This window comes from Spermophilus citellus (assembly GCF_964194105.1).
Source record: "Spermophilus citellus genome assembly, chromosome: 11".
Lineage (NCBI taxonomy): Eukaryota > Metazoa > Chordata > Mammalia > Rodentia > Sciuridae > Spermophilus > Spermophilus citellus.
This window is the reverse complement of record NC_138192.1, coordinates 74,481,413-74,499,901: the sequence shown is the minus strand read 5'-3', so window position 1 is coordinate 74,499,901 and position 18,489 is coordinate 74,481,413. Positions and strand designations below refer to the sequence as shown.

The 18,489-nt window shown below is 34.9% G+C and overlaps 2 protein-coding genes across 2 annotated transcripts in view; both read right to left on the bottom strand.

Annotated features, from left to right (window-relative positions):
- On the bottom strand, positions 1 to 18,344 carry ERICH2 (glutamate rich 2; the record flags this gene model as incomplete). The annotated part of the gene is made up of 7 exons (XM_081261729.1): positions 1 to 698; positions 1,673 to 1,744; positions 8,697 to 8,754; positions 11,474 to 11,655; positions 12,548 to 12,645; positions 16,208 to 16,303; positions 18,238 to 18,344. The coding sequence occupies 7 exons, from the start codon at positions 18,342 to 18,344 to the stop codon at positions 574 to 576; spliced, it is 738 nt and encodes a 245-aa protein (XP_081117855.1). The 3' UTR covers positions 1 to 573.
- LOC308630743 (uncharacterized protein) overlaps positions 18,084 to 18,489 on the bottom strand; it is a 50,183-nt gene continuing 49,777 nt past the window's right edge. Inside the window, exon 5 of the mRNA XM_081261286.1 lies at positions 18,084 to 18,389. Coding sequence (XP_081117412.1) covers positions 18,349 to 18,389 — 41 coding nt within the window. The 3' untranslated portion in view covers positions 18,084 to 18,348. The remainder of the gene's footprint in view (positions 18,390 to 18,489) is intronic.

The following is an 18,489-nucleotide window of genomic DNA, read 5'->3' as shown; positions in this document are numbered from 1 at the left end:
CAGACATTTATCCAGTTTCTAGGAATACAATAGTGAAAAAGAAAAAGTCTTGCTTCATGGACGTTGCATTGTATGTCAGTTAGGGAGAGGATAAGAAGAACAAAAAATGAAGTGTCTCAGATGTTGATATATGCCATAAAGAACCAAACAAATGACATAAATGTGCCTGATGTGGTGGTCCTTCATGCGGGACTGAAAATATAGCTTCTGGAGTCATAATGCCCACATCTACATCTAGGCTGTACAAATTAATAGGTGCACAAGAGGCTAGGTAAGCTACTTACCCTCTCTTCATCTCAGTTTTCTCATCTGTAGAATGGGTCAAGTTCATGGAGTTGTTCAATTAAATACTAATGTGTGTAGGGCACACAGTACCTGGCACATACTGTTTCCTAATTCATATTGACTAAAGGCTTAAATATTAGGAAGGAGCTCCAACTAAGATTATGGATAACTGAAAAGAACTCTCTATACCAAAGAAAGAACCAATAGACAAAGATGCAGCTCTCCTTCTTTATATGTGCATGGTATACAATAATGAAAATACACAAAGCTGAAGCCACCCAGTGACCTTCATGATCCATCTTCACACTCATCAGAACTCTCGTCACTCAAGTCCTCGCTGCTTTCTCCCTCGCTCTCACCACTGCTGTCCTCTTCGCTGTCTTCCTCATCTTCCTTGAGATTCTGAGCTTTCTCTGCCATAGAAAGGAAGACAAGTGCTTCAAATGTTTCTTGATATTGTCAAACAAACAAACAAACAAACACATAAACCATAATGCTCCTTACCCCTCCCCCTACCAAGAAATATGTATTTCTGAACAGAAGAATCAAGCTGAACTTCACTAACCATACGTAGGATCAAAGTAGTAGAACAAGTGAGAAATATATTATTACTGGCATGAAGATGTTTGTAGGTTTAAAGTTAAGTTAAATATAGGTCTATAAAATCATTTGTATTATTGCCAAAGAAATTCTTAAATAGAATAAGGGGGATTGAGACTTAGGGTAATTAAGAGGCTATTGGCTTTCCTGGAAATCATGGTACATCCCTTCAACACATGAAGGTGGTTAGCATGTTCTCTTTCCTAAACCCGATGCCTCACTGCCAGGGAGCCTTGGCAGTTCCACCCCGCAGTGAGAAAGGGGTCCTCTTTTCTATCCACAGAGGACAAGCTGATTTTACTAAACCATTTGATTCGGCCATTTAGCTATTTCTTAACCACTTCTGATGATGCATTTTGACAATTTCCTGAGATAATGGTTTTTTTTTAAATTTTAAAAACATTGTCAACTTTACTAAGATTTAGAATAAAAATTTACACATCTTTTATAATAAAGAGTATTTACATCTCAATTGTCAGGAAAATATTTTTCATCATTAAAAAAGAAAATTGTTGTAAACTTGTTTCTTCTGATATCTGTTTCAAGCACTTGATCTCTTCAGAAACTCCACAGCACAAAAATAAACATGCAAAAGCCGAAGAATAACTTTATAGTCTTTGAAAAAGAATATAACCAGAAAGAAAATTATGTATATAATCAAAGAAGAGTCAGAGCTCAAGTCTGAATTTAGCCAATAAAGGCAGATGATCGAGATAATGGGTTTTTAAAGACTGACTGCCCATAGTTCTATGAGAAAAAAAAAAGGAATTTCAATTTTTAAAATTACCCATCAGCAACATTTCTTCAATAAGTGATAAAAACTCCTTGGCCTCAGGATTTTCTGGTTCATAGATTAGGACTGAAAATGGACAACAGAATGTGTGTTATTAAGGTTCACAGTGTTTCAACAAACAGGATCCTTAGAATGAGATTGAAACTGTCAGTCAGAGCAGGTAGAAATGTACAAAGCAATAAACTTCAACAATTATACCACAGATAGATCCAGGTACAAATAGAGAAAATGCTCCACTTATATTTGGTGCTTTATTGGAGAAATTATCCTTATTATATTTTTCTACCTCCTAACCAAATAATACAATCTCCATCATTTCAATATGGCTTCCTTAATAGGCCAGTAGCCAAAGTGTTTCATGAATAGAATCATTCTCCAAAGAGTGTACAAATCCTGCAAATGTGGAGAGTTTGATAATGAAAAGACAGTGTGCCTATATGTCTGTAATCCCTCATCTCATCCATCAGTATCTGCATGACATCCTTTGCTGAAGATCTCATGTAGCACAAAGGAAAGGAGTTTTCTTTGTGTGACCTCTTCTGTAGAGGTGCCACTTTTAAATAACATCTTTCGCATAGGGAAAACTGACGTTGCTTCTTTCCCTTCATTTGAGAACTTTAATCTACTCACCAGTCATCGCCTGCTTAACAGTACTCTCCCCTCTTCATTGAGCCCCATTTATTCCCTTTGCCTTAGGTGACTGTTGTCCTTCCTTTGGACCATACTTTGGACTTTTTAAGGCTTGTTGGTATATTATCTATGTGCTAGATACCAGACTTCTTTCCAGAATTTTCTAGAGTCTGGTTTTCAAATCTCTCTACAGCTCAATCTCTCTTCCTTATTCCTACATGCCTAGAGGAGTATTCATTATTTCTTTCTGTATCATTCATTGAATGACTCCTTGTGCAATATCTTGGTGGCCCCCAGAGGGCACTGAAACATCAAGTGTGCTATTCATCTCGCTAAAAGAAAGAGAATTGTGGAAGGTTCAAGGCTCCATTGACTCATGACTTTCATCTTGACATGTCAAACCAGTGACTTTATTTCCTAATCAACTAATATAACATACATTTTTGCATGCCTGGTCAAAAACTGCCTTTAAGGATCCCAGGTATTTTATGAATTATTATACATACATATAAGCTTTCTAATAAGGTACCTTTATTATACATTTAACTTGAAATTAAATATACTTATCACTAGTCTAAATTTTTCTCTGAGGCTAAGCCTCTTTCTAGAGCAGGATTTCTCCAACTTGCTTCTTTGGATACTAGATTCTTAATACATATTTGGGATACTAGGTTAAAGAAAGTTAATCAGGAAAAACTTACTCTAAGGAGTAATCACAGGAATTTACAGAACCAGTCAGATGTTCAAAACTGCTATGAATATTAGAGAGGCAAATGTGATTTATCCAAATTTATTTGACAATGGAATCATTTTTGTGGAACACTTACTAATAAACCCTAAGCTATTACTTGGAACTAGTTTAGAAAATTATTGTTGGAATTGGATTCATTTCAGGGATTGGAGTGGAGTGTAAGTTTAGCTAGCACTTATCAATTTTCAGAGAGTGAGGGAAAGGTATCTGGTTTGAAACTTGGCCCAGCAATAACTATTCTAGGTGACAAATCAAAAATTCTTATATCACAGCCTAGAAGGGTGTGTAAAGAGTTGAGATAAGCATCTAGCACATGCAGTTTCTGTCCAGGGGTTGTTTTCCAACTTGGGCTCCATAATGGAGCATTGCCCACTAAGGATCCTGGAGAAAGACTTCCCGATATGAATTCTGATCCTGCTACCATATTTAATATGGTTGTACTTCAATTTCATTTTCTGTAATAATATCTGTCATATTGGGCTATTTGGATGAATCAATCAGATAATATTAAGTACTCAGTCCAGTCCTTGGTGCATGGTAAGTGCTGAATAAATATTGGTTATTATTAGTTTTCCTGGAATGGTTCTTGGACTAGAGGATTGTTTGGTTTCTTTTCAAACATTCAGTGGGTGCTTCTTCTGACTGCAGGACTCATGTGGGGAAGTGGGTCTTCTAATGCTATGGGGCTGAACAGATTGGAGCTATTTCAGGGCAGAAAACACTTGTCTTGTTTACTGTTGCATGCCCAGCAGAGTGCTTGCTATGCAGCAGGAGCCTTCAAAACATTAGAAAGGGGAATAAGTGAATATAGACAAATGAGAACAAAGTAGGCTTTTTTTTTTAACCCCAAAATAAGGTGATACTGTAGGCTAATAGAAAGGGATAATTTATTTTACTTGAAAAGAAACAGCTTTATAGGAACCATCTTTTCTGAAGATACATCTATATTCAAAATAGAGCTACAATAATGAGAACTGTTTGGGTTTCAAGCCATTGTTCGTTACTATTTGCAATGGTTATAACTCATGATATAGATCTTGTAGCACTTTCCTGTTTTTTGTGTGTAGAATCTATAGCTACTTGTGAGCAGAACTGATGTGCCCTGAGAAGACTGAGCTGCAATTTTCTCACTTACAGGTGAAGTGACCAAGAAATAGGGAGATTGATTGGCACAAAAACCGCAGTCATGAACGAAATGAATGAAGAAAAGTACTTTGGACCCTTGACTTCCAGTCCCATTTAAAAACCATTTTTTTTTCCAGGTTGCCCCTGCTGCCTGACAGGAAATGGAGCAGAAATATAAGTTCTGCATGAGACAGCAGGAAAATGATTGAGGAACGATTAGGACTATATAAAAACTGTGTGGAAGACAGAAGAAATTCAAGCCTATGTCGATAGGTACAATATTTTGGAGGAACCCAACACAGATTTTTAAAAAGGCAGGCAAAGAGAAAAAAAGCTGTGGGTGCCTAGATGCTGGATGGGATGCCCTATAGTCAGACAAAATCCTATAAGACTAGCTTGCAATTGGACTTCAAGGGACCACCCCAGGAACCAGGGGCTTCTTTCAAGAAAATGAGTTTTGTGTACACTTTTGAAGGGATAAGAATGCATTATTTTATATAAATTGTTCTTGATATAAACAAAGAAAAATATATATTCATCAATCATGGGACCCATTTCTAGCCTAACAGATCCATGAAAATATTTATTTTCCAAGCCTTTGCCTCCTTTACCAGAAAAATAAGCTTATTAACCAAATGAGAAAATTGAAATGGAGTATGGAAATGACAGACTTTCAAGTTAGACTTGGAATATGATCCTACTATTTAGGAGCCATTTGACCTTGTATGAATTAGGTCTTGCTTTGCCTCAGTTTCCTCCTCTGTAGAGTTAATGATTCTCACAAACTGTTTTGAGTATTAAGCACTGTTTCTTCAAGAATGTTCCTATAGTAGGTATTCAACACATATATGTATAAATGCATAAATATGTAAATATATAACTACACTTACAGATGTCAAAGGTTATACATTTAAAAATAAAAATACAGGGCTGGGATTGTAGCTCAGTGGTAGAGCACTTGCCTAGCACATACGAGGCACTGGGTTTGATCCTCAGCATCACATATAAATAAGTAAGTAAATAAATTAAAGGTATTGTGTCCATCTACAACCAAAAATATTTTTAAAATAAAAAATAAAAATACACACATATAAATTCTATCTATCTATCTATCTGTCTTTATCTATCTATATATACATAGAGAGAGACAGAGAGAGAGGGAGAGAGAAAGAGAGGGAGAGCACAAGCACAAAGCAGTTATTTTGTAGGGAAGCTAGAATATGATAAAAGGGACAGACAAGAATATCTATACTATAAGCATTTATATATAAAGTATGTGGGGTCCATGCTGGATAAGAACAATTCATTTTGTCTGCAGCCATAAATACAGAGAAAGTTATGGAATAGCCCCCAATCACATGTTCCTAATAACAGCAAAGAACTAGTGCTTTTTCTCCCTGAGAACTCGGTTCTTCCCTTGACCTGGCTTGGCACTGCAGACTCTGGGCCTCCCTAACTTCACACCCTCAGCTGGGAATCTGCCTCAGAAGCAGGCAATCCTGTTCTGCGAGGCAACCCATGCATCCCTACTTCTGGGCCTCTTTGCCCATGTTTCCAGTCAACCCTTCTTCCTCCTAGAAGCAGCGTTCTTACAGGCACCCTAGATCCTGGTGTCTGGTGGGGACCTTAGCCGCTCTTCTTGTAGTCTAATCCTCAGTTTTAAAGGCACCACTATTTGACACTGACCTATAAGAGGGGACAGTGTGAATGTGTGAGCCTGTAGACATGTTAAATTTAAAGTGACTCCCCAGAGGATTGAGAGCATGTGTGCCCTGGCTCCTGCTTTCTCTCCGTCTCCCAGCATGTCTGGGTCGGAGGAAGGTGCTCAATATGTACTTGTTGGAAGGAGAGAAGGAAAGAAAGAAGAAAGAGTGGGAGAAAGGGAGGAAGGATATTTTTAAAGGGATATATCTATGAACATAGATAAATTTGAAGTGTTTCAACCCCATTGACCTGGTATTTATTGTACAATCACTGGTTTGAGTCAGGCTGACAAGTATATTTTTGAGCACCTGCTGTTTATGTAGCATTCTGCAGGGCTCATAGCCAAAACAGACTGACAGTACATATATTTTATAAGTTTTAGCCAGAAGCTTTCTAAAATGATTGATGGATAGAGAAATAAAAAATACATAAAATTTTCTACAATTAGTTTCCAGAAAAAATTCACAGAATGGAGAATGAGTGGAACAGAGTCCCTTGTTTTACATAAGCCACTGGAGAAAAGAAAGGTGTAGGAAAAGCAGGCTTCGTTTTCCATTCTGACCGTGTCACTGTCATCGTGAGTAGTGCCAAGCCAGTTGTTTACCCCTCTCTGCTTCAGCTTCTTCGACAGAAAGTCACTGGACATTATCTTCTCTGAAGATTCCTTCTGATTGGAAAATTCTGTTTGTGGGACTCTAAAAATAGCTTTGACCAAAGTATTTTATTAAATAGGTTAAAAATACTCTATAGGATTAAACAGGACAAGCTGTTTACTTCTGATATGAAATAGGTAGTGCTAAAGGATTCAAGAAACTCATTTTTAAAACTAGCCAATCTACTTCTGTGTTCATAGTGGGGACACAGGCAAGTGAGGGTAGACCCTCACAATCCCTGCACTACATTTTCACTTCAAGGGATTTATTATTGACTTAATTTAAGTCAACTGCTAGTTAATGGTCCTATTATCAATATATATATATATATATATATATATATATTATAAAATAACTCTGACTAAAATATTTGAGGAAATATGGACAAAATAGTTGGAAAGATGGTGTATGTTAGTATAGAGCTGAAATCTTTCTAATCATTAAATGGGCATTTAAAAGTTGGAAAATACAGTCTTTGACATTAAGAACTCACCAGATAGTTTTTTTTTTTTTTGAGAGAGAGAGAGAGAGAGAATTTTTTAATATTTATTTTTTAGTTTTCGGCGGACACAACATCTTTGTATGTGGTGCTGAGGATCGAACCCGGGCCGCACGCATGCCAGGCGAGCGCGCTACCACTTGAGCCACATCCCTAGCCCACCGGATAGTTTTAATAGCAGACTGGACACAGCATAAAACAGGATAAGTACACCCCAAAAAAGGTCAATAGAAAATATACAAACTGGGCTGGGGTTATGGCTCAGTGGTAGAGTGCTTGTCTACCATGCATGAGGCACTGGGTTCGATCCCCAGAACCACATAAAAAATACTAAATAAAGGTATTGTGTTTACACACACACACACACACACACACAAAGAAAATACACAAACTAAAGAATAGAAATATGGAGAAATAAAAACAAAACAGAACTAAGTAAAAGATACATGTGGGATTTCATGAAAAAAAAAAGTTGAATTCCTGGAATCCCAGGAAGAGAAGAGAAAGAAAGAATAGGGTGGAAGTGGTATGAGGAAAGGTAATGGCCAAGAACCTTTCAATGTTGATGAAAACAACAACACACAGATTTAAAAACTCAGCAAACCTTCCCAATAGGATAAGTACCAAGAAAACCATAAATACCTTTAAAATTTTTTTTTAAGTTGTAGATGGACACAATATCTATTTATTTATTTTTATGTGGTGCTAAGGATCAAACCTAATGCCTCACAGGTGTGAAGCAGGCATTCTACCACTGAGCTACCACCCCAGCCCAGAACCACAACTATCTTCAACAAGTCAAACCACTAAAAACCAGAGAGAGAGAAGACAGATCATTTCCCCTGGAATCAAAAGCCTCCAGTGCTTTCCTATCTCACTCAGCCACAAGCCAAGGTCTCTGAATTGACAAATGGTCCCATGCAGTGTGCATAGTTTGTGCCACACCTCTCTGATCTCTCTGACCTCCGCACCTGCCACACTTCCTTGCTCTTCTGCTGCAGGTACATAGGACTTCTTGCTGCTGCCAGCACACGTGCTGTTGGACATGCCTAGCACACTTCTTTCCTCTACTTCGAGTCTTTCAGGGAGGCCTTCCAGCCTACTGAAAACTACCTTGTCTTCTCCCAGTGCCTTCTAGTCCCTCTTTCCGACTTAGTCTTTCTCCAAAGCATCTAGCATTTATGACACACAATTTAGTTTATTATCTATCTGACAGTAGGCATAAATGTGGGACTGTTATTCCATCATGTTGGCTGCTCTATTTCCAGTGTCTAGAATGGTGCCTGGCACACCCAGGCTCTCCAACATCGGTGGAATAATGCATGTTCAGATAGGCTAGCTCGACAGCTACAGCACCTGACTTTTCTTTGAAACAAAAAGCATAAAGGTACTATTCCCTTATCATGATGATAAGGATTCTGATTTATTTTCCAGTGGTGATAATTAGTCTACATTAGTCTACATTAGTTTATGTTGCTAAAAGTTACTCTAGAAATCTAAATTAATCCTTATATTAATTAATCATTCACTATAAAGGAGCCACTGAGACACTAGCAGGGAATTAGACTTAGGATAATGGAACCATCTTACATATGATAGAATTTATTTTTAGAAACAAAAGGAATATTGGAAAATGTGAAAGTGTTTTGTACTTACTCATCTGACATAATTTTTTTGCAAGATGATAGTCTCGGCCCATTTCTGCTCTCAGGAACTGGAAAATATTAAATTAATCGGATGTAAGTAGATTCAGAGAGAATTTAATTGTCAATTATAAATTCCCTAGAAAATACTCCATTAATGGTTATTTGTTTTGCTTTTCACACATACACTTTTCTAGGAGTGAGTCTATAATCAATTAATTAATCGAGGATATGTAAGTCTCTTGGGTGGCAGGGCAACTTGGAATAAGTGTGCCACCTCCGCTTTGTTGCAGCCACATTGTGTGCATACTACCGAATCATTTAAGAAACATAGGTTGATTTGATTGGCACAGATAGTAAATACTTCAATCACTTTATCTGAATATTCCTTTGGTTTAGATATAGATTTCATGTGTGAATGTAGTTCATAACAACATAACAGTTCTTAGTTGAAAAGAATAATTATGGACTTAACAATTGTGTACATTCAATATTTTCCAGCACTGCTTCTATACTATCTAGTTTTGCTTATACTATTTTTCTTGTTAAAGTAATACACATTTGTAATGTAGGAAATTTAAAAGCTAAATTAACACATTATGTTCTCTATTAAGAAGCACGTATATTTCTACCATCTAGAGATGTTTAACATCTTCATGTATATCCTTTTAGTTTTGCCCATAAATAAACACATATATATTTATTAATTTTTTTGTCATTAACTTTTTTTAAGTTGTAGATGTACATAATACTTTTATTTTATTTGTTTTTATTTATATGTAGTGCTGAGGATTGAACCCAGTGCTTCATGCATGCTAGGCAAGTGCTTTACCACTGAGCCACAACCCTGGCCCCTATCATTAACTTTTTTTTTTTTTTTGGTACTGGGAATTGAACTCTGGGGCACTTAACCACTGAGCCACATCTCCAGCACCCCTCCCCACTTTTTTTTTTTTTTGTATTTTATTTAGAGACAGGGTCTTGTTGAGTTGCTTAGCACCTTGCTAAATTGCTGAGGCTGACTTTGAACTGGAAATCCTCTTGCCTCAGCCTCCCTAAACTGCTGGGATTACAGGCGTGCGCCACCATGCCCAGCTCTTTACTCTGCTTCCAGTTTAAAAAAAAAAAAAAACACAAAACTTAACACTTTTTGATGATTGTTCCTGCTTGAGTGTGGTACATCTGGACTACACGCAGGTACATGAATTTTACTCAGTAAGAGACAGGGACACTAAGAACTAAGAAACACTTCTCAGGCATTTCCAGATACGTGATGAATACCCAGGTACCATTTTAAGAAGAAGTTCTCTATTACTTTTTTCAGTTTCCCCCTTGAAGTTTTTAAAAATATGTTTCTGATGTAAGTAGAACAATTCTAGAGATTTTTCTATTATTCACTAATTTCACCAAAAATCTCATTTATTTGCATATTAATAAAAACTATATCGATTCATGCAATGGAATTCTTACATTTTAAATTCTATTCTTGTCTAAGATATTTTTATTTTCATTCCTATTTGTGATTTTATTCCATTGTAGTTATGATATTTATCAGTTTATCTGTACATTATTTTTTCAAATACCTAGCTCTTGATATATTAATTTCATTTTTACTTTGAATTATTATTTTTCTTTCTTTTTCATGTTTTATTATGTTTTCTATTTTTCTAGTTTTTAGCATTGATATTTAGTTCCTTTATTGTTTTTTTTTTTGTTTGTTTTATTTTTATTTTTAATTTTTTTATTTTTATTTTTTTTTTATTTTATTTTTTTTTTTTAAAGAGAGAGTGAGAGAGGAGAGAGAGTGAGAGAATTTTTAATATTTATTTTTTAGTTCTCGGCAGACACAACATCTTTGTTGGTATGTGGTGCTGAGAATTGAACCCGGGCCACATGCATGCCAGGCGAGCGCGATACCGCTTGAGCCACATCCCCAGCCCCAGTTCCTTTATTGTTCTTATTAGTTTAATCATCATCATCACCATCATTGAAGCATTTAAAACCTTAAGCTCTTTTTAAAATAGTAATATGTAATGTTGTGGTTATCACTATTTTCCAAATTATTAAGTTTACTTTTGATTTCTCATTTTAATTCAAGTGTCACTTAGAAGAATATCTTTTAAGTGATTTTAATTAGTTTTGCTTATAATGCCTAATTTCATTGATCATGGTTAGAGAATGTGATCAGTATAATATGCAACTGTTGTTCATATTTTTGAAATCTTGTTTATCAGTTGAATTTCTATATTCTCCTCTTCAAGTTTCTAAGATTCCACTCACGTCTCTCCCTCTTAAAAATCCTTCTCTTATCCCTGTTCTTCCTGCTTCTTTTCTCAGTCACTTAAGTCTTCCTGTTCCCAGGGAACTTCATAAACACTTTCATTAGCATGTGTTTCAATGTGTTGTAACTATTTCTAGATGTGCCTGTTTTCAAGGACAGAATGTCTCTCTCTTATTTATTTCTATATGCCCAGCAACTAGCATAGTACCCAGTATGTAGAACACATTCCTTCCAGCAGTCCTTACAGGGCACCAAGACTTCTCTTATTCCTGCCTCTGCCTCACTAGAATACTGTATGTCACTTTCAGAACCTTCTTTTACTTCTAATCCAATGAAGAGAGATGAGTAGCCAGGTAAGCATTTATATCTGGGCAAGGATCTTTTTTATTGATTTTTAAAACTTTACTTGATGAATACGTACTAATTTTCTTAATCTACTTAGTAATAAGACCATTAGTTATTTCAGCATTTTAAAGTTTCTTAAATTGTAATGCATAAGTAAAACTTACTTCTGCCATCAACTCTAATGGGGCACGAGTATCCTTTTTAGGGTTACTGTCTTCATCATCTTCATCACTGGTATCATCCTCACCATCAGCATCGGTTGATTCCGACAACTTATCTATACCCTGAACACAATGTTCATTATTTTTCTCCTGCTTTGCAATAATTGTGTCTTTGCCCCCTTCACCTAAAACAATATAATTTAAGCAATAAACAATGAAAAGTTTAGAAGTTAAATTTTGCCAGACCCTATTAGCATCCATAAAACTGATATACTAAGTTAACATAATCCCCAAACAAAAACAATCATAATGACCAACAATCTAGCCTCTGAACACTACAGATATTAATCTATCAAAATCCCAGTGAGGGCTGGTGGTGTGGCTCAGGGGTAGAGCACTTGCCTGGCACTCGTGAGGCACTGGGTTTGATCCTCAGCACCACATAAAAATAAAATAAAGATATTGTGTCCACCTATAAGTGAAAAAAAATATATATATAAAAATCCCAGTGAGGTAGTACAATTTTTGTTCCTGTTTATTGATGAAAACACTGGGGGACAGAGGAGTGAAATAAATTATTCTTCTGGGAGTCAGTTTAGCTCCAGAGTCCATGTTCTTAACTGTCTTATGTTTCTTTCTAATGTACATCAAAAAATATTAAAATAAATATACTAGTATTCATTTTTAAAAATGTTTACCACGTGTTTCCTAAAATAGCTCCTTGAAAAACAGTGAGCCTGACTCCTTTGGCTTTATGGAGTATTTCAGTTTCAGACTGATCTTGTGTTACACCCACCCCTTTCTTGTAAGATTTTGAGTGCCTGGGACACCTTGGGAAAGGGCCTTTTTAATGGGAGTGTAGCCATGAGCTACTTTCTAAAAAATTATATAAACACTATGTCAGGAAGAAGAAAAGGAGGAAATCCAGGAGAGCTCCAGAGAAGATAGGTTAGAGAAAAACAGATCAAATGAAATAAAATGAAACTCCTGACTCTAATCCAAGAGTGCTATCCTGAAAAGGGATATGAAGCCCTTCCAGGAGAATGACAATGGTGTTATTCAAGCTGTCCATCTAACCTGCTTCTGTTTCATTCATAGTCTCCATTGGCTCACAACCACCTTGGTCTTCCAGTATACACCAGTATGTACACCAGTATGTGCACCAGCTCACCACACTGATGTCATCAGGAAGGTCATAATAAGGAACTAAAGACATCGTATGATGTCACAGGCACTGTCTCATTCAATTCAGTTATTATGGGGAAGTTTCCTGTTCTCTAAATCTAAAATAATCCTCTCCCAGGTACTGTTTATTTAAATGTAGCACCTATAAAACCCTGAAATGATCTTGCATGTTTCTGGTTTTTTACTGTTACTTATTTTTTAAAATTTATTTTGAACTGACAAAATCGCACATATTTTTGAGGTTTCATGTGATGTTCGGGTACATGTATACATCGTATAATGTTTAAATCATGTAAAACACATCTCCTCAAACGTTTATTATTTATTTATGGTGAAAACATTCAAATTACTTCCTTTTAGCTTTTTGAAATTTATAGTACATTATCATTATTTATTGTCACCCTAGTGAATAACAGCTCACCAGCATAAGGATGCTTACACTACAGTGTGAACTTTATAAGTGTAGGAACTTTGCCTATTTTGCCAACTATTGTATTCACAGCTTCTAAATTAATGCCTGGCACTCTGGTTTTCAATCATGATTAAGCAAATAGAACTTGTTAATGCTTTCATAGGTATTTAAATCCATGCAAGGATTGAATGCCTTATGATATCTCATAAGGTATACTCAGGGATCCTCTATCTCACTGCGTATCAGAATCACCCAGTACCTGAGTTTGAAAAACTGTCAATTCCCAGGCCCCACCTTAGACCTAGAGTGTTGTCAACTCCCCAGGGTCCTGGAAGGAGGTTTAAATTAGGAGCCACAATCACTCAATTCAGTAAGACAAATGCTATTACCTGGCCATTGGTCAGACTGTAGATTTGTTAAGAAATCTTTATTTTTAATATTTTTTGAAGATACTCTTTTTTCAGCATTCTTTAAAGAGACTTTATTTTCAATCTTTTTTGAAGAGACTTTCTTCCTACATGTTAAAGTAGATAGTAAAAAAAATTTCCTAGTCAGAATTCTGTATAATACTTTATATGGGTTCATAAACATACATTTAATATAAGCATATAATATATATACCAGCAATAGCCTTAAATAGCTAAAAGGTAATATCTTCTTTGTAGAAAAGTTCTATTTCTGCCTGGCATTTGTTACTATGTAACAATTCCTAGGATCCTTCCAGAGTTAAAGTACATAGGAATTAGTTATATAAATGTCATTGGTACATCATTGTGACATGATAGTATAAAACTAAGAAAATTAACATTGAGTTTTTAAAAAAAGTGTTTATAAATAGATTCATGCCTTGCTATATGCTATACTATGGAGGAAGTCCAACACTAATATTAACCCTTGATCATAATATAAAATTGTTTTTTTCATCAGGGAGCTGAACTAAAAAGAGATTAACTTTCTCTCTCTTTTTTTAAGCCCAAAACCTATGTCAATAAATATGCACTGAGATAAGGGATTCTTATGTGGTGTGCTCTGTTCACAAAGATAGCACCCATGCTTGTGAAAAACTACCCATCCTCCATTTCTTTTTTGAGGTCTTTGTCTCATTTGAAAAGCTTTAACAAGGGCTGGGGTTGTGGCTCAGTGGTAGGCGCTCACCTAGCACGTGCAAGGCCCTGGGTTCGACCCTTAGCACCACATAAAATAAATAAAATAAAGGTATTGTGTCCAACTACAAAAACTAAATATTTTTTAAAAAGTTTTAACAAACTCAATTTCTAGTTTGTATAGAAAGATATAAGAAGATGTAAAATATTATTTTCCCCAAAATATTGTGGCTCTGTTTTTTCTGTGTTGAAATATGAATCCAGAACATTAGTGGCTGAGTTCGTGGTCTTAGGCTCTGATTTAGCAAGTAGGTTGACCAGTTTGTTATAGTCCTTATTATGGGAGGGAATGAAACTTTACTTCCTCAGTATACTGGACCTAAATCAAAACCCTTTGCTGGAAATGAAAATATACAGCAAAGATAATTTACATTTGTTTTGCCTCTGCCCCCTTGATTTTCTAATTGTCTACAAATGCATCCAGGAGAAAACTCTACATATAAAAAGTTGGAAACTCACTGAAACGTTCCATTTCTGGAATATGAGATTCCTGTTATGCCAAAAGTGATTACTAGAATTTGTAGGCTCTAATGTCTAATGCAGATAAAAAGGCTTTGATATTTTTTTCTTCACTGAATTATACTATTTTATTCATGATATCTAAGATATCATCTATTTATTATCAACATATCATTGCTTTATGTACCACCAAGAAAGGAAAAATACTGCCAAACATAAGTATAAGATGACATCAATTTTAAGAGATGTTAAAATATGAAAAAAAAGAAGATCTAAGAATGTTTATATCTATGGTACTTCTATATTCACTAAGTTATATCCATAAGTAAGGGAATTTAATAATATAGTTCTGGGTATTTGAATAATTGGCAACGTCTTTAATAACCCTAATGAAACACACATAGAGGTGACCAACACACTCAATAGCCTGAAGATAAATGGTATATTGCATTTGGAAGCAGTGATTCTGACAAACAAAAAACACCTACATGAGAACTGACCAATTCATGATTTTATTTATTTATTTATTTGAAACCAGGGATTGAACCCAGGGGCACTCAACCACTGAGCCACATCCCAGCCCTATTTAGTATTTATAGACAGGGACTCACTTAGTTGCTTAGCCTCACTTTTGCTGAGGCTGGCTTTGAACTTGCAATCCACTGTCTCAGCCTCCCTTACAGGTGTCACCACTGTGCCTGGCCAAATCATGACTTTAACAGTAAAGTATAAAACTCTTTTCTGTTCAATTCATGCATTCTTTCTCAAATAATTTCAAAGAATGAGAAGCTGGAAGTTCAGCCTTCTCTGCAACAAAAATCTATTGATTTCCCTGTGAGAAAGTATGACATTTATGGTACTAAAGCCCCTAAACATTTAAGAAAAACAGATAACTGTTTCAGGGTTTTTTTTTCTTTTTTAAAATTTATTTTTTAGTTATGGGTGTACATAATATCTTTATTTTTTTATTGTGTGGTGCTGAGGATTGAACCAAGTGTCTCATGCAAACTAGGCAAGCGCTCTACCTCTAATCCACAACCCCAGACCCAAAAGATCAGTTTTTATTAAATTAAATAGTCACAACCAAAAAAGATTCAAATTTTTACTCTCTGTAATAATATCCTTTGGAAATGGGAGGTGTTTAGTAATTATTAAATCTATATACAGAGTAAATTATGTTAGATGTCCCATAGGAACATATTTATGTTGGAAGGTAGATAATCCTAGGTTTTAGATTTTTTTTTCTTAGTATGTAAAGAACACTTGGGTACATTTAGAAAATGTTCCCAAATTTCTATTGGAATTAATACTCTTTTAACTTATATGTTAAACTTGGTCTTAAAATGATTTATATTGCCATTTTCAGTCCTAAAAATGAGCCGTGCCAGAGATTTTGACTGATTGACTCTGCTGCTTAATATTGAATAAAGAAAAGCTTGCTGAAAAAGCAAAAACAAAATTAAAAAAGACTTATATTGCTCAAACATGTGCCAAAACCCCAAATTAACTAAAATTTACTTTTCTGAGAAGGTCTTAGCTACACTTTGAGAGACCTGTGTTTGTGAAGTGTAATGTTTGCTTGCCAATCTTGGTCTGCGTCCATAAAGGCATTTACTTAAAGTGGAAAAATGGGGATTAAAAAAATAGTTAAAATAAAAAATAGTCTTTCATTTCAGAGAATATGATAAAACATGATTACATAACAAAAAAAACCCCTATTGATAAAATTTTTTTAACTATAGTCAAAGAGTTGGGTATTATGGATTTGCTTGTCATTTCCCCTGTGGCTGGGACTGGAGTCTTAATCTGATTAGGGCAAAGATCTGGTGAAGAGAGAACACTTTTAATTTTTCCTAATTCAACCTAGATGGGACCTTTTGGCAAATACTACTTATCTAGTCAGACAATGGAGCCATGTGGGGTAGAAAGTGTAATAGAAGTTCCACTGAGAAAATTCATCAACATTGCTGATCAGTCACACTCTTCTTACAGCAAAGGTCACCCCACAATTTAGTATTTTATTACTTGATTATTTTTTTCAAAGACTATCCCTTCACCTTTAACTTTGGGGTGAGGTAACAGAGGTGGCAAGGCCACATATTTGTGAAACTTACTGGCTACATTAACCACCTTTCCCTTGTGATTGATCATTTTGTTCTTGCAGAAAAGGAGTTTGATAGTTAAATGCAATTATTATTGAGATCAAGAGAACAACTGGTCACTCTGCTTTTCTATATTGACCTAGGCTGCATTGATTTATCCCTGTGCTTCATCTACCTTGGGATGTGGACTACCCCTGCTCCAGTTCATATCTATGAATTTTGGGATTTATGGACACAATAGTAATTAATTTTCAACAAAGATCTATTAACTTCTAATTATCATTTTCAAAAATTATATCTTATATTTCCCTCAAAAGTAACTAAATATTTCTTAAATTTTAAAATCTAAATGTTTTCAACAATGTATATGACTTATGATTAATTATATGTGTAGAGTAATAGTCTTTTTTTAAAGAAAATTTATTTCTTTTACTTGTACACCTTTGTTTTTATTTAGTCACTTTTACATGGTGCTGAGGATTGAATTCAGGGCCTCGATCGTGCTCTACCGCTGAGCCACAACCCCAGCCCGAGTAATAGTCTTTTAAGAAGGCTTTTTTTCCCCTCCAGTTGGTTGTAACTTGACATTGAATATAAATCCTCTGTATTGATTTGCTATGCATTTCTTTCTCTTTAATATAAAATATGCATTAAAAGTATATAACATATAAAATTTGCAATATAAGCAGAGGTGAACATTTTTAGCTCCAAAAGTAAAAAATCAAATATATGATGCAAAAAGTGAAGTTTTCTTCAGGCAATAATATTCAGAATAAACCAAAATAATGTCAGTTTGTTTTTTTTTTCCCCAGTGTTGGGGGTTGAATCCAGGTTCTCAAAAATCCTAGCTATATCTCTATTATTCCTCAAGAGCTACACCCAGCCCCAATAATATGAATCTGGGTATAACAGTCCCATCACAATGTACCTACCAACTTGTCAATAATCTCTATGCTTGTGTTTTATGATCAATTTTCAAACTATAAGTTTTAATAGAATAAATAATAGATATTTTTCAAAAGTTAGGAAATGAACATAATCAAGAAGGGCATTAAAAAATTTTTAAAATCAATGCTTTGACTAGAGCTGGTACTTAATATTTAGCTATTAAATTGACATTATACTATGATTTTTAATACTAATTTCACCAGCTAGTTGAGTTGATTTTTCCTTTAGTAATGATGATTCATGTTATAAAAAAATAATCTGTTTAAATATTTACTTACAGATATATTCTGAAAGAAATGAGCAAATAGCACAGGGAAATTGGAATGAGCAATGGAAATTATAAAAGTAAAATACAGAATACATGATGTTTAAGCATTAAAAAATAGAAGTGATTATTATCCATGCCTCTACATTTTTATCAAAATTCATTTTTAATTTTACATATCCTTCTATTTAAGTAACAATTACTTTGACTGAAGCAAAAACTAAAGTGCTAACCCATGCATTTCTGGCTTTTCAAATTTAATTAGGTGACAAATGGTTGCATTATCTAGTTCTAATTGTTTAAAAAGCATGTGACAGATCAGCTGCACAACCAAAGACATCTTCTTACTCTGACATTGCTTCCTTTGGTTCAAGCATCACTTTTTCTGAAAGAGAAGAAAAAACTTAGTATTTTTTCCAGCAGTAATGTCCGCAAATATAAATGTCATATTGGGAAATAAAATTTAAGATTTTTTTGGATGACAT